We start from the raw sequence: 25,278 nt of genomic DNA on the forward strand, positions 1-25,278 counted from the left end.
ACCCCAGGTAGAAGGCAATGGCCAGGTGTGCCCCATTGTTTTCGGCATTGCAGGGACATACAAGGCCCTGTGGGCAGAGTTGGTTCTATCCCACTGCAGCTTAGACAATTTTCTCTCTTTCTTGTTAACTGGCCTAATGTAACAAAACTCCCTAATTTAACAAAAGCAGTTGCTGGGAAAGGAGGCAATTTAGTCAGTGGAATATAAACCTTCATGGAAGTCAGAATTCTTGACCTACCACTATCTATAGGGCCTCAGTTTCCCAATATACCCAATGTCAGGAATGGTCTAGGTCAGTATTTCTCAAACACAGGACCTTTAATTGATACTGATCCCTGATGGAGCTTTTCCTGTTCCAAGGAAAAATTAGAATAATAGTGATAATGTCATGTGTATGAAGGGGGCACTCAGAGAGGAATGTGTGTATGCACACTCACACACATGTACACACACACTCTCTCTCTCTCTCACACACACACACACACACACACACACAAACTAATGTAAACATGCCAACTATCCTTTAGGAACAGGACCTATCTTTATTCTCAGAGCATGTCTTTCCAACTTTAGGGATGTTAAAATATCCTTTCTTTTGTAGAATGGTTGTGGTAGGAAATGGTAATTATCTTTAATGTTTCATTTTGCAGAATGAAAGTTGGCAGTCCTATGTTAGTACCCTTCTCTTTGTGTGTGTGTGTGTGTGTGTGTGTGTGTGTGTGTGTGTGTGTGTCTAGTGTTTTCTTCTTAGCTGGTCTGTGAAATCCAAAAGTGTGGGAACCATTGAACCAGATGACCCCTACAGCCCTGTAAAGCTCTGACATTCTCTGGTTTGGATTTTCTCTTGCTGTTTGTCACAAACATTAATAAACTCTCTACAAAGGCAGGGTGAAGTGTAGGTCTTCATAACGTTCCCTGCCAATGGTTTCTGTTTGATGCCTCATTAGAGACCAGAGGCATGACACAGTGCACTGAGTTTAGACCCGAGTTTGAATCCTGGCTCTGCCACTTACTGTATCGCTTTGGGCAAATCACTTAATCTCTCTGGTTTGTTTCCTTGTCTGTAAAATGGAGATAATGCTGTCTCCTCCAGTGACTGTGATTAGACTGACCAAAGCTCTCACCCTGAGTTGGCCTCAGTATGTGGGAACTACACTCATAATGGTTATGTTTAGCTTCAGGAGCTTCAGGAACACAGTCTCCATAGACCTGGGAGAGAAAATGAAGCCTAAGAAGTCAATCTGAGGTCCTACCCCTCTCTGTCCAGCACTGGGCCAGAACCTTGCCCGATGCCCCACGCAGGGTCCCTAAACTGTGGCACTCTAAGGTCCAGCTGTAAGAGACAAGCAAACACATGTAGAATCTCTCCTGCGGTGACCAAACACAAAGAGCCTCTGTCCTTCAAGGAACCTCCCAGGCCCTCCACCCCTGCCCTAACCTGATCTCCTCGTTGATAGCATCCAGCTGCTCCTGCAGCATCACGGCCAGGGTCTGGGCGTCTGAGTGGCTGCTGGGGGAGACAACGTCCACGGAGCCCACCAGACCCCCTGGCTCATCCTCATCCACATCAGAGATCTCAGGGTCACTGTCAAAGGCAGGGGTGGCTGTGGGGACCAGCACCCCAGGCAGTGGAGATGGCTCCCAGTCCTTAGCAGAGAAGGAGGATAGAGGAGTAGTAATAAGACACACCAGATGACTAAGGAGCAGGACCCTCCCAACCTATACCAGCAGCATTGGCATCTCCTAGGAGCTTGTTAGATATGCTAAATCTCTGGCCCCATCCCAGACCTACTAATTCAGAATCTGCATTTTAACAAAATCCCTGGGTAACTTACTTGTATGTTAAAGTCTAAGAAATACTACACAAACTCAAGGAGCCAGATAGCAGAATGGTTAGGAACAGATTCCAGAGACTGCCTTGCTTTGAATCCTGGCTCCACCCAATACAAGCTACGAGAGAGTTGTTTCACCTCTCTGTGCCTCAGTTTCTTCATCTGTAAAGTGGGAATGGTAATAGTACCTACTTCATAGGTAGCTCTGAGGATTAAATTAGGAAATGCATGTAAGGCACTTAGCACAGGGTCTGGCACCAAGTAAGCATTATGTAAAGGCAATCTGTTTCTACTCACACAAAAGGTGACTAGATATAGGAAACGAGAAAAAGCCAAGCAGGCATGACTGTCTTGTGTCTCAGAGTTTCAGCACATTACAGGACCCTCCGATCAACCCTCAGAGGAGGTAGCTTCTCAGAAATCATTCTACAAACCCCTTCGGTAGACAAAGGTCCAGAAGCAGAAAGAGCACAGAACTGGGCTGGGAGTGTGAGAAGAGCAGCGGAAGGAAAGGAAAGAGGCCATCTCTAACCCCATCCTGTATGACCCAAACCCCCAAGATCCCCTTAGGGCTCTTTTCCCACTCCTGCAGCCTTTAGACTGAGGTCCTGGGCAGCTGCTGTGCTCTTATAAACAGAGGAAAGGGAGAGGGGAGAGAGAAAAAGAGATGACTTCAGACTTCAACTCCCCCCTTACACTAGGGGTTCCCTAATGGCAGAGATGAATCTTCCACCATCAGACTAGGAGTTCCCTCCTTCTCCACCTATATCTTCTGGTGCCCTAGAGCATGTAGAGGATCTGGGCTCGAGACAGAGCACGGTTAAAAATTATGGGGCTAGGAAGGAATCAGACTTCCCCAAAAGATTGAAGTCAGTCCTTTTCTGCCCCTAATCTTTCCTGTTCCCTCTAAATCTCCCTAGGCAGACTCCACATGAGCTACATGCTTCTCAGAAAACTTCAGGTGCTGTCCCATGGCCAGTTAACCTGTCATCCTCTCTCACCTACCCATAAACCACAGCTTTTGTTCCAGAAAGCTTGCCAATTCCATCTTGCCCCTGCATCCCCCACCCCAACCACTAGAAATACGTGCTGCACACCCAGGTACACATGCACAGGCTTCAGTGGGGCCCCAGGGACTAGCTGACCACCCACCAGCCTCTACCTCTTGCCCACCAGGAGGTCGAGGCGAGACACAGCTGTTGCAGTGATGGCCCCAACCCCAAGGCTGCAGCTGTCGTTGACACGGGGGAGGGTAGGGGGAGGATTTGCATCACACCAGCCGTCTGTGAAACTGGAGCAAGGCGCGTGGCTGAACTGACCCCAAACTCCCCAGGGTAGACCCATCCACACTCACCCCTCCACCCCCTCACCTTGGCAGACTCTCCCCGCAGTGCTGAGTAGGAACGATGCAGACCTTGAGGTACATGGGCGGTTGCGCTCAGGGAGAACTGCACATCTGCTGCACTGCCTATGTGCGCCCTTGAGTGGCGGATGGGGGAGAGAAGACGAGCCCTGAGGACTGACAGCCCCAGCTTACACCCACTGGGCCCAAAGAGTTAAGGGATCGTCAGCTGGGAAAAGAGAAGTCTTAGCAGGACATGAGCTTTTGTTAATGCCTTAAGGGCTGCCAGGTAAGCAAGAGATTAGGTTTATTCTCTGGTGCTCCAGGGGTCAGTATGATCCAGGGGAGAAAGCTCTAGGGAGGCAGCTTTCCACTTAACACAAGAGGCACCTTCAAATAGCAAGAGCTGGCTTATGATGCAACTGGTAGCTTTGAACAAGCTGCACTCCCCTCAGAGAGGTATTCAGGTGGAGACTCCCTGGCCACCTGACAAGAATGTGTGGGAGGGGTCACGGCACCAAGATAAGTTGGAAGGGATGATCTCTAAGAGTCCTTTGAACTCTGAGCGTCTTTGTTTCTTGGTCTTCTCCCTAGCAACTACCTCTGGTCTTCCTCTGGACTAAGTCCCTGGCCAAAATTCAAGCCAGGCATACTCCCTGTCCGCAGGAAGCTTCAGGAGGCCCTGACACTGTATCAGAGACACGGGCTAGAGAAAGCATTTTGACTGCCCCAAGGGTCTATCCCAACCCTGAAATTTTAGGATCACAGTAATGATCCTCTGGAATATCTGGAGCCTCCCCTACTGACATTTCTTCCCTACGCCTTCCCAGTTTAGAACTTGAGGGAGCCCAGAGCAAAGGGACAGGGTGAGCCTACAACAGGTTACACAAGCTATCTGGAGGGATGGGGGAGTTTCTGCTTATTCCCCCCTTTTCCCTGCAACTCAGTCCCAATTCCATGATGGGGCCAGTGCTTCTATAGTCACAGCCAAGAACTCCCAACCATTAAGGAAAGCAAGCAGTGCCAAATAGCTTGGTGAACTCTGGGCTATGCCTTTTTAATTGGCGTAGGGGGTTGGTCTCTTCTGAGCAACCTACAGGAAGGGGGAAGTAGGAGGAATTCCAACTACCATTTTCTGTCTCTATTCCCTGCTTCTCTCCACACTCCTATACAAATATTCCTAACAAACTTGAAATTGATACCCAAGTCTCTAACACCCCAGAAACCCACAGGCTTCTCTTCTTCACGTTCAACATCTCTTTCCCTAATTTAAGCCCTACCCCTCTGCACATATACATGTACAATTTTCCTTTAACCTCTCTTCAAAGAAGCTGATCCCTATCTCTCTGATCTAACGAGAGCATGACCATAGGGAACCTTATGTGTTCTGATCTAAGAGACTTTGGTTTGGACAGAAAATATCCAGGAGCCATGAACCTTGAGTGGCCTCATCTACTTCAGTCTCCTCGATCGTCAGCCTGCCTCTCTGGGCAAAGAACTGAGCGCAGGCATGAGGTCTGAGTTCACTGCCAAATGCTTCACAAAATATGAAGAAAAATCCAGAAGTTCCCTAAAACATGGGCCTACTTTAAGCATTAGGTTCAGAGCCGTAAATAAGGTGTCTCAAAGTAACTAGAGTGAACCAGATACTCCCTGTGAGCAGGCCCTGTGGGACACAGGTGAGCATGTAACTCAGCAGACCCCTCTCAAGGGCGTGCCCTCTGTCAAGGAAGCAGGAATCATGCCCTGCGTCTCATGGCAGTGGCGAAGGATCATCCTGTGCTTTAGTTGCCTCTCAGCATCCCTCAGAGGACAGGTGCTCCCTTCTTAACTGCCCAAGTGAGCTGGGTGACTTTACAAAGTTCCCACCCTGAATATGAGCAGGACCCTGAGATCCTGGGCGGTGTTTTGGTGGGAGGAAGTCTCCTCCCCCAGGGCCTGTCTAGGTCTGTCCAGGACTCCATCACAGCACACTAAGCCTCCTGAGCTCCAGTACCTGGAGTGGATGCCATCCACTAATGGCCCTCCTCGACCCTTCAGCTGGTCCACCTCTTGGCGCAGCTTCTCCATCTCTTCAGACAGACGGCCCTGTGCCAGGCAGAGCCATGGTGGGGGTAGGGGCGAGGGAGGAGAAGAGAGAGGAGAGAAGGACCAAGAGAACAGCAGAGTTGGGGAGAAGCAGAAGGATGCACTGCAAAGTCCAAAGCCAGGGACCCAAGGCCAAGCCCACAGATGACACCAAAAGAGAAGAGGTCCAACTGGAGAGTGAGTAGAAGAGTTGGCAGGGGCAGGGCCAGAAGGAAGGTCTGTCTGGAAGGACTCTACCAGAACAGGCCTGCTGAGCTCTCACTAACAAGCAAATGCATGACAAATAAGGCTGGGCAGCAGAGGGGCCCTCAGTGAACTCCCAGACCTCACAGACATTGCTAGCACAGGGATAGTGGCTAATCCGGCCCAAATCACCAGAAAGCAAGAGCTTCACCAGGTTTGAGGCCCCACCAAATCCTTCTGTCGAGTCCTTCACAGCGTCCTGCCTCTCTGCTACCCACTTTCTGCCCTATGCTTACGGCTAAGTTTCTTCTTCACAGGTGGGTGGCGGTGATGCATCTACTATGATAGGCTTTAGGGAGGATTAGTGAAATAATGTGTGTACATGGACTAACAAACTGGCTAGCACAGTGCTGGGTTTTAGGGCAGCTGCTTGAAACACAGGCGTGTCCCTTCCTCACAGCAAGCCCAGCCCTCCCGGGCTGGCAGGGCTGGCCAGCAGCTGGGTACCTTGTCCTGCTGCCACTCTTCAATCTGCCGCTGGGAGCTCTCCAGCTCTTGGACCAGTGTGTTCTGGGGGAGAACAGCTGTGAGCCAAGATGCCCCCCTTCCCCTCCACCCCGGCTCCTCTACTCCGGCTCAGGCCTTCCCCTTCCAGCAAGATCTGCCTTCCGGTCTGCTCTCCCAGCCCTACCTCTCCTTGCCAGACCGCCCCACCCCCAGCCCAGGCTGCTCCTCTTCAGCCTAACTCCACTCCACAGCCCTCGGCAGTCCCCGCCTCGCCCAGGCCCCCACCCCCGCCCGCTCCAGACTAAGCTCTCATACCCCAACCATTCCTGCTCGCCCGGCTCCACCCACACCTTTACCCACCCCGCCCCTTTCCGCCAGCGCAGTCCTTCCGGGCAGCCCTGCCCATCCAGGCCCGCCACCCACAGCACCTTCTCCTCCAGGGCCGCCATGCGCTTCTTGAGGTGGAGCTGCAGGCGCTCATTCGACTCGCTAAGCAGTCGGTCCACGGTGTCTGACAGTCGCTTGCCGTGGTCCTCGTTCATCTTCTCCCGCTGGCGCACCTGCATAACCAGACCACCTTGCGCCAAGCCACCCCAGGGCCATCTCACTGCAATCCCAGGGAGCCACTCATTCCTGCTGTGGTTCCAGCCCACTCACCTGTCCCCTTCTTATCCTCCGGGGGCCCCTGTCTGCAGCTTTCCTGACCACCTCCTCCCACCCCTCTGTGGCTCTGTCCCTGTCCCTAGCCAGGTCCTTCCCTAGCTCTCACTCTTCCTCCTTTCCCTACCCACAGACCATCCTGGGATGCCGCCCTGGGGTTGAGAGGAGGCTCGAGGGTCTGGCCCGGTAAGCTCACCCTTGCCAGCTCTTGGTTCTTTTCCTGCAGCTGTCCCTCCAACTGCCGCAGGTGCTCCTCAGTGCTGCCATGCCGCTCTTCAGCCTGGAGGGAGGAATGGGTCAGTGCAGCCCGAAGATCATCTGCCTTCCTGCTCAGACCTTGTATCCCATGCACCCAGGTGCCAGAGCGGCCCTTGGGAATCAGGGCCTCAGGGACCAAGAAAGCCAAGCTCTCCACTTACCATCTTGGAGCATAATTGCCACCACCGTTGCCTTTCTTTCCAAGTACCCCAACCCTGCCGCTTTCCCCCCACCCATACCCCCTCCTTCCTGCTCAGGGCTATAGCCTTGAAACATCCCAGAGCTGGCAGCTCAAGAGGCTAAATTCTCCCTACGCTTCCAGAAAAAAACCCCACTTGAAAGCATGAGCGACCATAAATCTCTATGCCTCCAGATAGATGGAATTGTCCTTAAGAACATGGACTCAAACCAGACTGGTTCAAATCCTGGCTCCCTCCCTTCCCAGCTGTGTGACCTTGGGCAAGTTACTGAACCTCTATTGAGCCTTTATCTCCTCAGTTGTAATAACAGCACCTACGCCCATTGCAAGGACTAAAGGTGATAATCCACGGCAAACACTTAGGACACAATAAGCACTCAACAAATGTTAGCCATGGTGATTACCTTTGTTATTAAAGCAGCCTGGGTAGAGTGGTCTCCCCTTCCGTTCATGCATCTTCAGAGATGGAGACCCCACTGCCTCTTCTGACAAGGTATTCCAGACTATCACACATCTTACAGTCAGGAAATCCCTCCTTAAGGCCCTTCTACTATGACTCCCTTGAACATATGAATCACTTCAGTCCATCCCTTCTTGTCAGTTTTGAGAGTTACTAAAACTGACTGCTCAGCATCCCACACATAACGTCTTCTGCTGCACTTTAAACTCTGTCCTTCACTCCTAGGGGCCTGAAAGGCCTTAGAGACGACCAAATTCAACCCCATCATTATAGAGATGATGACATCATCACAGAGATAATGACACAGACGCCCAGTTAGGGAGGGAGTGACTTTTCCCAGGTAACAGAGCAAGTCAGTGGCAGAAGCAAACGTGGTCCCGAGTCTACCGAGGTACAGCCAGGCTGCAGGTTCCATCCCCAGAGCCCCCAAGCTGCCACACTGGCACAATGGCCAGCCTCTATCCTCCAGAGGCTCTGGGGTCTGATGCTTATTAAATATTGGTTTTCTTCTCTCCATTGCTTGGGTGGGTAGCTATGGTGATCCCACATGAGGCACCCCTGAAAGCCTCCGACCCGCTGTAAACACTCCTAAATTCTCTTGATTAAGCCACCACATGTAGATGTCCATGCATTTACATAGCTCTTCCAGACCTAGGATGTTTTCAGCCTGCATACCTCCATAAAGTTAACTATCCATTGGGTAAAATTATATTCCCTTTTATTTGTCCAAAAGCTGAAGCCTTCAAACAGCTAGGGATGGTCCCTAGATCTAGAATGCTTCAATTTGACAAAAAAAAAAAAAAAAAAAAAGATATGCTCAGCCTAAACTCCCACCCCATTCAGAGATGTATAAACTTTGATCATATTTCCTCTCAGATTTCACCTTTCCAGAAATGAAAGTTCTATTTTTTCCACTTCAGACCCCCGACCAAAGGAAGTATTAACTACAATGGTGTAAATGATAATAAAAATATTTTGCATCAGCACAGTTTCTTCTACTTATTAAAGTACTCTTACATCCCTTCTTATGGAACTGTCACATCCCTGTGGGGTGATGAGGGCAGGGATTACTCTTCCATGTGACAGACACAACAACAAAGTGTGTTTCCTGGAGCCATGCAATGAGAAGCAGTTTCCTGGCCCCCAGCCCAACGTGCGTCCCACTCTCTCCATTCACTGCCTGGCTACATAAGAGCTCAGGAAGCAGGGAACAGAGGAAGATTCCCAGGCCCTTGGCCCACTTGCCTTGGTGAGGGCTGCAATTCTCTGGGCCAGCTCAGCCTCCACCTCTGGCAGCGTCTCAGCCTTGCGCATCGTCTGCCGCAGTTTCTGCTCCGCTACCTCCAGTAGCTCCTGCAGATGCTGGGCTTTCTCCTCACACTAGCAAAGTAGGGGGTGGGGAGAAGAGTCAAGAGGGAGTACTGAAGCTTCCCCCACCCCCTGGCCCATCCTCAGTAGAGAGCAAGTGATAGGTCAGAAGCCGCAGGGAACAATCTTGATTCTTGGCTACCCAGAGATACCTGACTTTCCCTTTCCCAAGGCGACCAGCACCTCAGGGTCTCCTGGGCCACCAAGGGGAGGTTCCAGCATGGTCATTAGGACCTCCAGGGTCAAGTACAGTGTCCCCCAACCCCATCTGCAGGAGTTACCTGGCGGTGCAGGGACTCCTTATTGGCCAGCTCATTCTCCAGTTTGTCATTGAGGTCATGAATCGATATGGCCTCACGCTGAGCAGCCAGGTAGCGCTTCTCCAGTGTGGTTATTCGCTTCTCCACGTCCTCCTTCTGGGCTAGAGCCTGAGCGGTACAGGAGAGGATGAGATGAAGGTCATCAGCTTTTTCCTGCCCTCATCGTGTCCGCACCTCCCCACTAAATCTGGCTGGCTGTATCTCCTCCACATTATCCTATCAGTTTCTGACCTTGACCCATCCCTCCCACCACTCGTCCCCACGTTGGACCCTACCAAGTGTTCAGTCTTACACTCCTCAGCCCTTGCCTGGCTCTCCCTCTACACCCAGGACATCCAGCAGCTATCTTCCTGAGTGCCAAATACCTGCACCCAGAAAGATAGGGTCAGGCCCAGGCCCTTGCTCACTTCCCGGAGGTCCCGCTGATGTTTGCTGCTCAGCTCCTCCGACTTGATAAGGTCCCGGCGGGCCGTGCCCAGGTCCTCCTCAAGTTCGGCCACGGTTGCTGTCAGGGTGACCAGTCGCTCCCGGGCCTGGCTCAACTCAAAGTTCTGCTTCTCCAGGAGCTCCTGCAGCTCTTCTACCTGGCCTGCGTCATGCTCCAGAGACAGTGAACTATCAGTCAGTCATCAGAGCCTTGGGCATCCCATTCCCCTGCCCTGCCCTGGGGAGGTGGGAAGAGGGACAGCACAACCAGAGCAGATCACAGCTCTGCCCCCAATTTTAGAGCACACCTCCAGGTACACCCTTCTTCCTCTGGCCTCCAGAAGCTCATTCCAGACAATGACCAAACACTCTCACTCTCCTGTGTATCCCTTGAAAAATAATCATGTCTAGTTTTACCTGCTGTTTCAGCCTCTTGTAACCTAGAAAGGGGCATGGCTAGGGGAACAGAGGCTCAGAAAGAGAAGTGATCTCTTAGGTACATGGCACCTAACAATGCAAGTGAACAAACACATTATATGCTTAGCAGTGTGCGTACTGGGCACTAAAACAAAAATATGTAGAGTTCTTTGCAGATGGGGTAGGGGGAAGAAGGAAAGAGAGATGGTACCATTGGAGATAGCTCCAAATTTAATTCAAGCAGTTGCTCTACTGCACTAAGAGAGGGCAGGGCCCCCACCTCCTGTCCGGGGTAAGACACGTCCCCTCTATGCAGCTCCCCATGACCCACCTTCCACAGGCATTTCGGTCCCAGTTCCACAGTCCCCTCCTCTTTTGCTACTCCATCCTGAACCCCTGCCTCCTGCTGTAGGGCAGACACCTGTAGGGCACAGTCCCCAGGGCAGTGAGTCAAAGAGAAGAGAACCTCCTATATATTCCAGGCCCTTCCAAGTCTCCCACCTCCTAGAGAGAGATGTCTCCTGTTGGCTAAGAGTCTCCAGTTAAGACAGAGGGGAGAAATCTGATGAGGAACAGAGTAGGGAAAAGGGGTAAACCAGCCTTGGCTTCCAGGAGCTGTAGTCTACAGATGGAGGGAGGGCAAGCAGCTTACCTGCTGGTGGGCACCCGCCAACTGCTCTTCCAAGGTGGTCACTCTCTCCAGGGCCACCCGGAGCCGCTCTCGCACCTGTCCAAGATGAAAGGGGAGATGAAGAAAGAAACAGAGACCCCACTGGACTCAAGTTGGAGAAGCCTGGGCTTGGTCGACCACCACTGAGCATAAGGCAAAGAGAAGGACCTGCCAAGGGGCAAATTTCTGAGAGGGAACCTAATAGGAGGACCTGGAAATTGGATTAATGGTAGGAGGGAGCCAGTTATGAAGCTAGAAGGCAGTTTTCCCTAAACACAGGATTCAGAAATCTCAGAGAAGGGATGCATGGAGGCTCTGGGGAAGCCTGGCTGGATTGGGGGTGGAGGCAGGCTGTGGGCCAGCCTAGGTACCTTCTCATCCAGGGCCTTGTGGTGCACAAACAGTGACTTGAGAGCCTTCAGCACCTCCACCTCACTGGAAACCCCTGAAGGTGACTGAGCCTGACGCTTCACCACAGTCATCCTCAGTGACCGCTCATGACGGGACACTAGGCACTCCAGATGTTCCAGAAGCAACTGGCAGAGAGAAGGGGAGGGCAAGAGGAAGGGCTGTGAGCCCAGGGGCTATAAGCAGGGTCCACATGAACAGCCAGCAGACACGAGTACTGCCATGTGTACCATTGTTAGAATGGTGAAATACTTCTGTGTGGGTAAACAGCTGCTGCCCCAACTGAATACCTGCCCTAGCCTCTCTCCCAAGACCCCGACCTTTTCCTTGACCCCGAACTAGAGGTGAAAAGCCTAGCACTGATGGTTGAACAAACTGACTATCACCCCAGGGTGATATAAGGCAGGAGGAGGTTAGGATAGGGCTGGGGATGTGCTGGCCCTGGCCATGCCTGCTCCCTTGGTCATACCCCCCACCCCCAAAGCACAAACACACACCAGGTCACCCCACTTACCCTCGTGTTATTCCGCTCTGCTTTCAGCTCTGATATCTCTTCCTCCCTCTCTAGAAGCTGCTCCCGACACATACTCAGCTCCCGGGTTAAGGTGGCAAATTCCTGAAAACCCCCAAGGCCCCTCAGTGCTTGGGGATCCACCACCTAAGCAGTATCCTGCACGCCCGAGTCAGCGGTGGGATCCTCTCACTCGTCCCTTGCTTCCACCAACTGTCCCCAGAAAAATCCCTATCCATCCATACTACTAGCATGTGCTTCTCCAGAGGGGAAGCATTCCAAGGATGTGGTAGGGTGCAAGGGAATACAGTTGCACAGAAGAGTGAGAAAGTCACCAGGTCTGCTCTGCGCCCCTTCCCCCTCCAGCCACCAATATAACCGGATTATGTCCTCCCTCCCATTTTGTATTTCTGTTTCTCCAACAATCCAGTGACATTTCCCTTTAGAAGTGGATGGAGGGGAGTTTCACTTCTGGTTTGGCATTAGTAACGTCCCTCCCCAACTCTAACCCCTCTGACACACTGCTGCTAAGGTAATCTCCCAAAGCACAGTGTTGTTTACACCATTAAATCCAAACTTATTATCCTGGTTTCCAGCTTCTCTCTCACAGTTCCTTTCCATACACCCTAAGACCTGGTCAACCTGGGTAACCGCTGTTTACAGTCACTAGTAAACTTCTTAATTCCACACCTTTGCTCAGTGGGCTCCCCCGACCCCTGAAAGCCCAATCTTCTATCAACACCTGATCTTTCAAAGTCCATCTCAAAGGACACACCTCCTTGGGACCTTTCCAGACTTCCCAGTGGAAGGCTTTCTCCCTCCTCTGAAAACCGTTACGAACACAGGCACTCTGAGCACCTACCATGTACCAGCTCCTGTGCTGGTCACTGGAAACACAGTAACAGAAAAGACATAATCCCTGCCCTCATGAAGCTCCCAGTGAGGGGTTGAGATCAAATCTCAGGTCTGCCCGTTTGTGACCTTGGACAAGATACCTAACCCCTTTGAACCTCTAATCCGAAAGACAATTATCTGGAAGCTATTTTAGGTGTTGACACTGTTTTAACAATCCTTTGGGGGCCCCTCTTCTCTTCCTCCACGTTTTCTTCCTACCATTTGGGTTCTTGTCTATCTCCTTTCTAGTGTTCGAGCTCCCTGGGGGCAGGGACTGGCTCCTTCATCCTGGGGGCGGGGGGCTTGTTCAGGGCTCCGAACACAGCAGGGTAGGATGGGCCCATCTCCCACCCCAATTTCTCACCAGGGCTCCATATTCCTATCTACAGAGCATCACAAGACTATGCCCTCCGAACGCTTCTGGACCCTGGGTAGGAAACTCAGCTACTCTGGTTCTTCTCCCCACACGTGGGGGAGAGGGCCTGGAGCTGAGTCCTGAGCTGTGTGGCCCCTCAGGGCTGCCTCTCTAACCCTTGCAGCACCCCCACAGGCAGGGTGGCCATGAGCAGTTTACCAATCTCCTCAAGTTTCAGCTTCATCATTTGTAAAATAGAGATGATGGCGATAACAGCGCTAACTTCGGCACTGTGGAATTTAGTGAAGGAAATTCCAGTCAAAGTGCTTAGCACACAGAAAACACAATAAATGGTGACCATTATTGCTAGTAGTCATGTTGATTGAGGAGAATAAGGGGGGTATCACAGCTCTGCCTATAATTTTCCATGTGATGCCTCTTGTTTTTTTCATCTGTGCAATGAGAGGTCTAAGGCTTCTCCCATCTCCATTCTCTGTGGTTCGCCACCCACCACTTCCAAGAACAGGACCCTGGTGAGGAGCCTCCAAGGTGGAGGTGTCTTTCCAGTATAGCCTGCCACCTTCTGGCTGCATGGGTTCACTGCAGTTGGCAACTAAGGCTGGGTTTTCTTCCCGCATCAGTCCATCCTTTTCTCCAGGTGGAGCCAATTTCAGCCTGAGGAGCTTGGGAGTAACAGGGAAAAGTATTATGAAGCAAGGCGAAGGAGAGTAAATGCTCTGTGAATTCCATTTGTTGAGACGCTAATAGACGAAGAGAGCTGAGGGCCCAGAAGCTGAGGGCTCTGAAAGGCTGGGTGAGGGGAAGGGGATGAGGGAGATGCAGACTATCGGGCCTTACCTGGGGAAGGGCAGAGTTAAGGTGGCACTGGAGCTGGTCTCGCTCATGCAGGGCATCCTGGAGCCGGCTCTGTGTCGCCGCCAAAGTCTCCTGATTCTCCCGAAGGGACTCCAGCAACTTCTCCCGCTCATCCAGCATGTTCACCATCAGCTGCTCAAAGTTGGCGTCAGCATCCGTTCCATGGGGAGACCCCAGGGGGTCCCCCTCGTTGATTGTGGGCATCACTTCACACATGGTGGGGGTGGGCAGGGCCTTCTCAGTGTCAGGGCACAGGGGAGGGGTTCACAGGGTTGGCACCTCCAGGGCGACCCGTGTAGGGGTCTCAGAGCAGGCAGTGCCAGGTGAGTGAACAGACGGCATCAGTTACTCTCGGTCTGAAAGGGGCCTGGTGCCCAGAGCGCCCCTGTGAAATGGAGTGAGAGGGCCTGGTTTAGCCTCTCAGCGCTGGGGCTGGGTGCCCTATGTCCCCAGGCAAGCAGGCAGCGGCTGAGCGTGGCCATGACAGGCAGGGAGAGCAGGGCTGGAAGAGGGCCCTTTCCTTAGACTGAGCACTGGAGCCTGGCAGAGTCCCAGCTGGGTCCAGCAACAACCATCGTTTCCGGAGGGCAGTGGTCTGTTGGGGAAGAGACTGCTGTGAGAAACAGCTGAGCAGAGAAGGGCATCCAGGAGGTGGGTGAGGGGAGAGGAGGCAGGAACGTGGACCAGAACGTGGGGGAAGAGGGTGAAGAGTTGGTGCATGGCCCTTCTCCGGGCTTACTCACTCAGATGGTGCCTTCCTTAGTTCTCCCAAGAAATGCACATGCCCACTGCTGTAGCCTCTGTCACCAGCTTCCCCCACCCACAGCTGTCAGAAGTGCAGCCGCAGTGGAGTGGTTCCCCCACCCACGTGGCTTGCTGGCCAAATATAGAAATAATTCAGTAAGCGGCAAGGGAGCAGCCAGAAGCCTGCCCAGAGTCCTCCCGAGACCTGAGGCTGTGAGAGTGGGAGGAGAGGAAATAGGGTCCCTACCCCACCCCATAGATTTCTCCCCCACATTCAGGCCAAGGCAAGCACAGAAGGGGTTAAAGGGCTCTTAGTGGGTGTGAGTCCCATACAGGATGGACTACTGGGCTCATAGGAAACAGGGACAGAGTAGCTCCTACCCTGACCACTGGCACAACATGGCTCCTTGAAAAGGCACAGGCTGGACACTGGGGCAGGCAGATAGCCCTGACCTGCTCCATGCCCATCATTCAGGGAGGAGGCTCTGGCTCAAGTCACCCCCTACTCCTGAAACCTGGCAGACAGCAGGCTTCCATTCTGAACTCATGGCCTACCACCTCTGGGTTGGAGCAGAGACAGAATGATGTAAAGGATTCATGTTGGTAGGTGGGGGAGATGTTACTCTCCTAGGGCAGGGCTTCCATGTGGGGCCCCTGCTCGTGCCTGGGAATCTTCTCCCTCCATGTAACTTCCCAATGCTGGCACTGTCAGAAAGTCACCAGCTAGGGTGGTTAGCATGTGCACAGCCTGGCAGTAACGCCTTGAGCCTGGCACAGGGAAGTCCAGTGGTCAGAGCAAAGGAAGGTGAACCGAGGAAGGCAGCATGCAGCTAGGGATTTCTGCCTGCCGTCAGCTTCCAACCTCCCTGCTCACTGCTGGAAGGGTACCGCCTTAATCAGTTTTCAGAGGGAGCTGTCTTCAGAGCTCCTGTTTTATGAGAGATGGGATGTGAGACACCCAGCACAGTAATGGGCACTCAGAGAAGCCCTGTAAATGGTGCTTTCCCTCCTTCCCTACCCCATCCCCATTTGGGAGACACAGGGACAGCTTCCTGTTCACCCCTCAGGTAGCAGACTGGGGAATAGGCAGACTGGGAGGGTCAGGGAGAGGACAGGCGGCATCTGGACCCAGTATGAGGTGAAAAGTCAGACACAGGGAACCTCTGGCCTGTGGCAGGGTTGAACCTAGCAGGGGAACCAAAAACGGGCCGTGTCTCTTCTACCTGAACCCCCCTGTCATCCCCTTATCCCCTCCCCCAGAAACGGGGGATAGCCAAGGTGAGGCTGGGGAGGAACTTGGGCCTGGATAAGATAAAAGTTAGAGTGCCAGCTTGAGAACTCCCAAGCTCATACCCACAGCCATTCCCAGAGGGCCCAGTAGTTCAGGCAGCATGTGGGCGTGCCCACACAGGGAGACACAGGAACTTGGAGACTTAGGACATACACATGTTCCCAGACACAGAAACTGGATACACACTCTGATCCAGGGATCCATTCCCCAAGCCGGACAGCCACCGTAAAGGGCAGGGTTCCAAGAGGTGAAAAGTAGCACCTTGGTCTGCACCCTACCTTACCCCAATATCGCTGCCCCAAAGAGCAGCTGGGAGCAGGTAGGAGGGGCTGCTACCCCAGTCTTGCCAGAGGTGCCATCTCACTAATGCTAATAACAGCAAGTCCTCTGATTCTCCTACCCACTTCACCCTAAAGCTCCAATCTGTGAGGTTTAAAGGCCACATTGGCCCCCCATACCTCTCCAAGCTCATCAACAGCCAGGCCCTCAACCCTTCCCACTCCCCTACCCCCATCCCAAGAAGAAATGAGAAGCAGAAAAGAAGGCCAGTCTGGGGAAGGGGCCCCCTATGGCAGAGGCTGTCTTTTGGAGAAGAGTATAGTGTGCTCAGGAGCTCAGGGACTCAGTCCAACAGATCTCCAGGCAGCCTGCAGTGTAATATAGAGGAAGGAGCCCAGAGCGGGGACTCTGGAGACCTGAGCTGCACTTCTGCCAGACCAGCTGAGTGATCTTGGGCTTGTCATGACCTACTAAGGCCTCTACTGTAAGAACCCACAGCCCTTATTTAGTCCACCTCAGAGGGATGAGATCATGGATAAAGAGTTTGGAAAAGCACCCCACAATTGTAGGGGAGTACGAATTACCTTAGTAGTGGGCAAAGGCGGGCCTGTGGGTGGGTTTTGCCCCTCTCACTGTTGTGGCCTCTCCCGTTGCGGAGCACAGGCTCCGGACGCGCAGGCTCAGCGGCCATGGCTCACGGGCCCAGCCGCTCCGCGGCACGTGGGATCTTCCCGGACCGGGGCACGAACCTGCGTCCCCTGCATCGGCAGGCGGACTCTCAACCACTGTGCCACCAGGGAAGCCCTGTGGGTGGGTTTTTTATGGCTCCTTATGGGAAAGGGGTTGGGAAGTTCTCAGGAAGGAAACATAGGACCTCAGGCTGCCCACAGTGATGTGCTGGCCATTTGGTCTGACTTGGCCTCCTCAAATCCTCCGAGTCATTCTGGTAACTGAGAAGCTGGCTTCAGTGCCATCAGCCCTTTCCCAGCCTCCTTCCAAACCAAGAGCCAGGTAGCGACTCCACTTGCCCTAGTGAACTGGCAACATGTAGAGCAAGTTGAAGATGAGCCCAGAGATGTACGCCAGACAGATGCCCGTGAGATGACTGTCCAGGACTTCCTCTCCCCGTCCCCACAAACTGCACAAGCATGGTGAGCAGATGGGAGCTTGAAGACAGCCACATCAGGACGCCTGGCTCTTCCTGGCTCCATGGCCATCTTTAAATAGCGCAATTATCATCTCAGCCTAACACAAGCCTCCTCAGCTCCTGCATAATTTCTAAGTAACACTCACAAGTCCTGATTCAGAAGCGAAAGCTACCAGCCCCCAAAGCAAACATATGTGAGGGGTTTTGCCAAGTGAGGAGTGTGGGCAGGCTGTGACACAACAGAGAAGGGCTCCAGACTGAGCTGATGTGTGTGTGAGGAGGGAGGGGTCAGATGAAAACCAGGCCTCTGGGGTTTTAAACACAGAAGAGGCAGACTCTGAGGCCTCTTTGGCTCCCCCAAAATCACCCCCATCTTTTCCTAACAAACAGGAGGGATGGGCACTTGGGTCTGATGCTCTAGCTGGCCACATGCACACACAGACAGGCTGGCTCCCCACTGCCCTGCCAGATGGCAGGCCCCACCACGGTGAGACAGCTCGGCAAAGGCAAAGCTACCAGCTCCCATAGAAGCCAAAGGGCCAGGGCAAAGCTTCCAGGAGCTGTGCTCAAGTCTAAGTGGGCCATGAGCCACACAAAGAGGGCGCTTCAAGGTAAAGAGGTAAGAGAGGAAGGTCAGATACCCACCCAATTGGGAGGTCAGATACCCACCCAAAAGGGTGAAGACCTGAGGAAATGGGGAGGGAAGTGGTCATCTAGGAAAATAATAACAATTATAATAGCAACTATGATTTATTCAATATTTACCATGTGCCAGACACTGTGTTGTCAGTGGACATATATTAACTTACTTTAATCCTCACAAGTCCTTGCAAGGAAGACACAATTCTTCTTCTCATTTCACAGATGTGAGAATTGGGACTTAAGTCATGTAATCAAGTCTATTACAGCTAGTAAGAGGAAGAGCTAGGATTCAAGTCCAGTCTGTCTGACTCCAAAGACGGGTAGGGGATGGAGGAAGAGGGAGTGGACATGACTCCTTCAGGCATCGTGTTTCTTCCAAGAGGCCAAGGCACTTGGGCCCGGCCCTTGTCGCCTTCATCCAGGGAGATGGCAGCCTAGGGATAGCTCACCTCGGGCCTCCTCCACTGATCCTCCTCTAGCTTGAGCGAAGGCCTCTGTGTAACAGGCATCACGGTCATGAGGCAGCCACTCCCCCACTGGAAGTGACCTGTCTCCAAAGCCTCATCTACCACCTACCCAATTCTCTCCCTCTACCGCCTAGCTGGCTCCATACTGAGTTGTAAGGAGACTGCCTGAGTTCCCCATACCATACCACATTCCCACAGGAGCTACAGAAACACGTTCTTCTGAGCCCTCAGCCCCCCTCATCCTGTGGGGTTTTCAGATACCATCCTCCCAGTAGAATGAAGTCTCACTCCCCACCTCTTTTTTCCTCTAATCCAGAAGCTTCTCCTCCTCCCTTGTTCCTCTCCCTATCCAGCTCAACACCCCAAGAAGACTTGCCCTCACTCATCCTCTTCTCCAAAGCCCAGTCAAGCCCTTTCTCCCCTGCTACTCCCTAGCTCTGCCCACTGTCATGCTCCCAGAGCCCACCTATTGCTCATGAGCTTCTAGCACCTCACCTGGCCTGCCTCAGTCTTCCTTTCCATGTTAGTCTAAGGAACTCCTGATCACCCTTCTAAGCTCATCTTAAATACCACTTTCTCCATGGAGCCTTTTCTGATTCCCCCCCATACATAAGATTGGCTCTTCCACTGACCCAGCACAGCCTTTCCCTCTGTTTGTACAACACAGACTCATCTGAAGACTCTAACCTAACTATCTTTGGATGCTCCAACACTTACCATGGTCCTAACATACAAGGAGCTGAATGGATACATGTGACAGAGTCATTCTGGGAAGTGTATCTCTGACCAACTTTAAAGAAGGGCAACTCTAAAATAGAAAAAACTGACTCAAGGCCTGGGAATAGGTTCATTTGTCTTCCCCTCCGAAAAATTAAAGCTTCTTTACAGCAAGATGGAGGCCACTCCTGCCTCGAAAGGAAGACTCTGGAGCAGGCTGACGGGCTGGCTCCTCCACTGACGTGTGACTCTGGAAAGACACCTAATCTCTCTGAGCCTCCGTTCTTCATCTGTGAAATGGAGATGACAATAATATTCACCTCACATAGCTGATGTGAGGATTACTAGAGCTAACATATGCAAAGTGTTGACATCCGTGTCCAGCAAACACTCAGTAAGTGTTAACTCTTAGCACCCCAGGCTCCTGAAGCACCTCAAGGCTGGGCCCACTCCAATTACAATAAGAAAACTAAAAATCTGTATTAGCTACAGGAAGCCTTCCAAGAGAAAAACACTCTTGGAAAAGCTTTATTGACAGTTTCTCACTGCTGGCCACAAATCACTTCTAAGTCAAATCATCCAGTTCCCTGGGCCCCTAAAAGGCCAGCAGTTAGACTTTCTCTGGGCATCAGGTTCCCAAATCTGGAAAATGAAGGTTGTAACACACAACACGAGACAGTGATCTTACAGGGTGTCATGAGGGTCAAAGGAGTTAAGAGACACGAAACTGTTCTGAAAAGTATAAAATGCTACCCAAGCACAGGTTAGCACTGACTGCCAGCCCAGATACTCAACTTCCGAACATCGGCGCATCCTGCTGATTCAGGAAGAGGCCTCTCTATCTGACAGGTTCCTCTGGGCCCGTATCTGTGAAGCCCATCCCTCCAGCTGCTCCCCAGGAGTTAGCTATGAACCACCTCTTGCTAAGACACGGCCTATCATTTGGGTAAGCAAACAACTTTCTGTCCAAACCAGGAGAGTGAATGGAAGCACTGTTAACAACCACACCAGGACACAGATATAAACTGCAGCTGCCCCGGGCATGCCTAGCCGTATGCTTACTCGCATTCTCACCACCCCAGGAGGACTAATGTCAAAGGCTATTGGGGAAAGGAGGACTGCAAGTCTCTGTGCACCTCCAGAATAGTTCCGCTTCAAAATTACAGCCATCACAACTACATCTTTAAATTAAGCCAGGGATTTGCAAACTGGGCTTTATGATATAGTACCTTTGGGGCAGCCCGGGACGAAAAAAGGGGAAAGAGGTGAGACAGACACAAAGGGCTCTGAACCCTCTTTCCTTTCTTTAATCTCATCAACTCCAAGTCTGTCAATTTTACTGGACATGTGATTAAGGTTTCATTTGTATAAAAGGGTTCCAGGCCTAAAAGAGGTTAGAAGATCCCTGGTAAGTATTGTCTACAGAGACCTCTGCTAAAATAAATACATGTTCTCTCAGAGAGGCAGCACATCAATGCAACAGAGAAAAAAACCTGGGAAGGCTACACAGGTGACACTGGGGGCCCACATTCTAAATGTCTAGTAGAGATCATTTATTTACAAAAGCTAAGATAGGCAGGACCTGGCTTTCGCTGAACTTACATCATTAAGTACAGTAACCCTAGCCATCTTCTGCTAATCAGAGCCGTTGATTAACACTTACAGATGTCCTCAAATAATGTTCGCAAGAGAAGGAACAAAGTCATAAATGTCATCTATTTGGAGGATAAAAATCTTTCAAACTAGAGGTCTGTGTGGGACAAATATGGGTCCTCTGGTGTTCACAAAAAACTGCTCAGAGGTTTCTGCGTTAGTAGGTCAGCCCATCAGATTAGAGGGCTGTCACGTAGCAGAAAACAGAACTGCTCAGGGGTAATCAGGAACACCAGAAGGGAGTGCTGCCAGGTGCTGGGGTGTGAAAGGTCTAGAGTACACAGAACTACCCAGAGACATGTAGGCACCACAAAAAGTGTGTATGTGTATGTGGTCACAAAAGTATGGGGGCTATATGTGGTTATGACACAGAGAGAATGTGGGGGAAGGCATGTATATTCACACAACAGAGTGTGTAAGTGCATAGTCATGAGAATTTGTGGCGTAAATGTGTAATCATGAAAGAGAAGCGTGTGTGTGTGTGTGTGTGTAAGAGTATGGTCATGAGAATGGGGTCCTGAATGAGTATGTATAATGGTGAGATTGTGTGTGGATGTGTGTGGTCACAAGTGTATGACAGGGCTCATGATGGTATACGACTGTGGTCGTGAGAATGCATCTGGGAGTCATGAAACCATGTATGTTCATAAGAGCTCATGGGTGCCGTGAGAGCTTTGTGTGTGTGCATGATCATGAAAGCGTACCACTGGTGATGAAAGAGTGCAAGTGTATATGTGGTCTTGAATTTCTGTGGGAATGTATGAGAGGGAAGGATGAGGATAATAATTAAGGAATGAAAATTCCACTTGTTCCATGTGCTCTGTCCCAAACAAGGGCCAACATTTGGGGGTACTCCACAACTGGCCTAGTGTGAGCTGAGGTCAAGGAACTGGGCCCAGCCCACCCTTCTACTCACCACCATCCATCAGAGCTCTACTGCCTAATCTCCCAAGCCCAGGGCTCCGTGTGCATTAGAGATGGCGGTGGTCACCCCCTAAGTCTCCCAGAATGCTCACTCTTCACGGAACAGTCAACGTCAAGCTCCTGGCCTGGCTGCACTTCCCAGGCCCTCCTCTCAGCAGCTATCCTCTAAGCCAGCGGTCCGCAACCTTTTTGGCACCAGGGACTGGTTTCGTAGAAGACAATTTTTCCATGGACGGAGTTGGCGGGGGCATTGTTCAGGTGGTAATGTGAGAGATGGGGAGCGATGGGAAGCGGCAGATGGAGGTTCGCTCGCTGGCCCGCCACTCACCTCCTGCTGTGCTGCCTGGCTCCTAACAGGCCTTGGACTGGTACCTGTCTGTGGCCTGGGGGTTGGGGACCCCTGTTCTAAGCCAAACACAGGAAAATCCTCTTCTGTAGTAGCTGTCAAGAACCTCTATCATCCAGTGCCGACCCCCACCCCTGCCCATACTTGGAACTGCAGATTCCTGCAGATTCCATGCAGGCCAACCTCCCACCCTGGCAGGGAGCTCCTTCCACAACATCCCTGACAGTTCAGTCTTTACTTGATTATCCTTCAGGAATAAGGAGCTCACAACTAAATGAGGAATCCCTTATTGTCCTAAGGAAGTATTTCTTAAATTAAATGGAAACCTATCTCTCCTTTAAAATGACAGTTATCTATCTGAAGACAGTGGCCATGAAGTCACATCAGACATGCATTTAATTTATGAGAATAAATTTATGAGAATAAATAAAATTCCACTGGCTGGGCAAAGTGAGCAATAAAGGCCTCTAAATGCAAACCAGCTATTTCATCTGACACTTAACTACAAAATTATACTTGTACTTAAATACTCTTTTAAATCATTGTATACATTATGTATTTTTATAATTACTATATAATATATACTATATCTGTACATTAGTATTATTATTCAGAGTTATAAACCTAAACCACATACCATGGCTTTATGGGAGATCTAGGAATTTTCACTTCACTGCCTATAGAATCTAATTCCCCCACTGATTTAATACCACTGTATTGGGTCCCCAGAGGATCCTCTGCTCCTGGTTAAATATTTCTAGTTGCAAGGAGGTTTCATTGAACCCAGAGGATCTGAAGACAGATCTCTTTAATTCAATCCAACGATTACTGTCAGTAGACTTCCTATTCTGTAGTAGATTACTTACTTAGCTAGGAATTGTCATGGATACAAAAGGCAAGTAAGATACAATCTTTACCCTTAACAAGTTCACAGTCTACCTGAAAGAACTTAAGATATACAAGTAATCATTTGGGAGCAATACGGAGTAGCATGTGATCAAAGATTCAGTCTCTGGCACAGCCTGGGGGTCAACACTGAGCACCACTTGGAGTATGACCAACTGAATTAACTGGTGATAGTTTCTCCTCCAGCTCTTTGAGAATGAAGCAACCCCAGCCAAGGCCTCTCAGCCCCTGACTGACAGGCAGGAAACTGCTCTGGATTAGAACTGACTTCACCTGGGGGAACAGAAGACACTTGAGGGAGGTGGGGGGCTGCAGCTCCCAATGCTCTCTGAAAGCAGAGCAATGAGCTGGGCAGCAGTCATGCTTCTTGTGTGACTGGTGAGCCAGTGGCCAGGAGATAAGAGGGGAGTCCTCAGGCTCTGCCAGCCCTGGAGTTTCATACCATCCTGGCTTAGAGCTCCTTCCCCCACTGCTATTTCCCCATGACATTCTCAGGTCCTAACAGGCCACTCCCAATTCAGAAAAGGTCCCCTAGAAACACCCCCTCTCAGAGTTCGCCCAGCACCAGCACCTCTCTGAGTACTCTTTACTCTGCTGGCCATCCCAAGTGCCACACTCCTGTGAGCCAGCACCACATGCCCTCCAGAGCTAATTATAGCTCAGTGAGCAAGCAGGCCAGAGGGGGGATGTATGGTGACTTCATGTGGCTGCAGTACACACTCACCCCGCCCTCTGACCCCACTCCTTCCCCTCCATTTCTCCCAATTCCCTACCTGGGACCTAGACTCTGAGGCAGCTTTCACTCAGTCCTCCCTGCTCCATACCAACTCCTCCTCTCCAGCACACACACACCACACACAAATCCATACCACTCAGAAACCACACGTTGTTTCTATGTCAACCCATCCAAGGGCCTAAAGCCCCAGAGTAGAGTGTCCCTGGCATAGAAAGACCTCAGCTATCTCCCCCATATCCTAAAGCCCCATTGGCCCCCACCTCCCTGGCCCTGCTCCTCTCCCTAGCTCTCACCCTGCTATCCTCAGAGGCTCTCTCTGAAAGGATCCACAAGCAATCCCTGACAGCTCTTTCAGCTCTAAGATTTCAGCAATCTCCTAGACAGGAGACCCAGCAGCCTGTCTGCCTGCCCTGCCCTGCCCCTCCAATCTCTCCTTAGCACCCAGCTGCCAGACCTTCCTTATACATGCCACAGTTCTGGCATCATGACGTGCTCAGCTGCACATGCCCAGATACCACTGGACGAGATTTCCCTTTCACATCCCCCCACCCCTACTCTTCTATCTTCCAGAGATGGTGTCTCCCATTGTGCTGGGTGTCTAGTGCATTCTTGGCCCCCGATAACCATTGTGCCATTCATTGCTTCATTTTTATCTTGAGATACCTTTTATCCCAGGCAGCCTCCTCACACCTCAGGACAAAGTTCTAGAAAATAGCCAAAGGAAATCATTCAAACTGTTCCTTTTGCTAAGGTAGTTTTCCTTGGGACTGCCTGCTAATTAATAGTGGTAGGGGGTGGATAGGTTGGAATCCAGTTCAGACAGTTATTTGAAAGGATGTGGACAGGGCTCTGGCTTTTTCTAATCCAATAGCAATGTAACAAAATTGGGGCTGGTGGAGGGCGGGGAGCGGGGGCTGGCGGTGTGCAGAGCTGTTAACAGTGTCTACTGTGTGTACCTTTCAGGTGCTCCATAGCCCTAAATTGCCTTCAGAAGACTTAGCACCTAGCATGGTGTCTGGCATTATAGTAGGTGCCCAATTAATGTTTGTTGGATGTCAAACAAAGTACTAGGTACCAGTTCCAACGGGGAAGACTGGGGGAAGAACCTGAAACGTGGCTACTGGAGCAGCCCCTTAAGCTCCCTCCAGGAGGGGATCTCCATGCTAAGCAGTCTCCTCCTTAACCACTTGCTCACCACATAGGACAGCAGCCCCAATTCCCCCACCCCTCTACCAGCATACCTCTCCTCAAAGGTGACTTTAGCACCTGGTGGTACCTTGTCCTCAATCCCTCTTCCTCAAAACAAAAAACCCAGCCACACCTCGTTTCCAAGTCTTTCAACCGGACCTCTCTCTTCCCACCCACCACCAAACTGTACGGGGAAAACACCGCTACTGCGTGGTCGAAAGTCAGTTCCCCACTCCCACCCTCCCAGCTCAGGAATCTGTATTCCAGCACTCTTTTACGGTTGCGCCCACACTCAACCCCACCTTCACCAGACCTCGGATTGGCCGCTCCTTCCACCCCACCGCCCTGGCACTGCAGAGATGGGGGCATCTCTGGCACAGCCTGAGACTGGCAGTTCGAGGAATGGAGAGCTAGCAATATTAAGAACGGGTGATATGAGCAACGTGGAAAGGAATAAGACCCCC

General features: G+C 51.5%; 1 protein-coding gene across 2 annotated transcripts in view; it reads right to left on the reverse strand.

The window, feature by feature from the left end:
- PPFIA4 (PTPRF interacting protein alpha 4) overlaps positions 1-13,990 on the reverse strand; it is a 33,957-nt gene extending 19,967 nt beyond the window's left edge. For both annotated transcript variants that reach the window (XM_032636837.1, XM_032636847.1), the window contains exons 1-14: positions 13,757-13,990; positions 11,653-11,754; positions 11,102-11,266; positions 10,713-10,787; positions 10,392-10,481; positions 9,625-9,816; positions 9,179-9,325; positions 8,775-8,909; positions 6,809-6,892; positions 6,381-6,512; positions 5,953-6,015; positions 5,171-5,262; positions 3,203-3,311; positions 1,439-1,647 (exon numbers count right to left, since the gene is read on the reverse strand). In XM_032636837.1, the coding sequence (XP_032492728.1) occupies positions 1,439-1,647; positions 3,203-3,311; positions 5,171-5,262; positions 5,953-6,015; positions 6,381-6,512; positions 6,809-6,892; positions 8,775-8,909; positions 9,179-9,325; positions 9,625-9,816; positions 10,392-10,481; positions 10,713-10,787; positions 11,102-11,266; positions 11,653-11,754; positions 13,757-13,990 (1,829 nt within the window). The remainder of the gene's footprint in view (positions 1-1,438; positions 1,648-3,202; positions 3,312-5,170; positions 5,263-5,952; positions 6,016-6,380; positions 6,513-6,808; positions 6,893-8,774; positions 8,910-9,178; positions 9,326-9,624; positions 9,817-10,391; positions 10,482-10,712; positions 10,788-11,101; positions 11,267-11,652; positions 11,755-13,756) is intronic.
- Between the last annotated feature and the right edge of the window lie 11,288 nt (positions 13,991-25,278).

The sequence above is a fragment of the Phocoena sinus genome, chromosome 1 (assembly GCF_008692025.1).
Source record: "Phocoena sinus isolate mPhoSin1 chromosome 1, mPhoSin1.pri, whole genome shotgun sequence".
Classification (NCBI taxonomy): Eukaryota; Metazoa; Chordata; class Mammalia; order Artiodactyla; family Phocoenidae; genus Phocoena; species Phocoena sinus.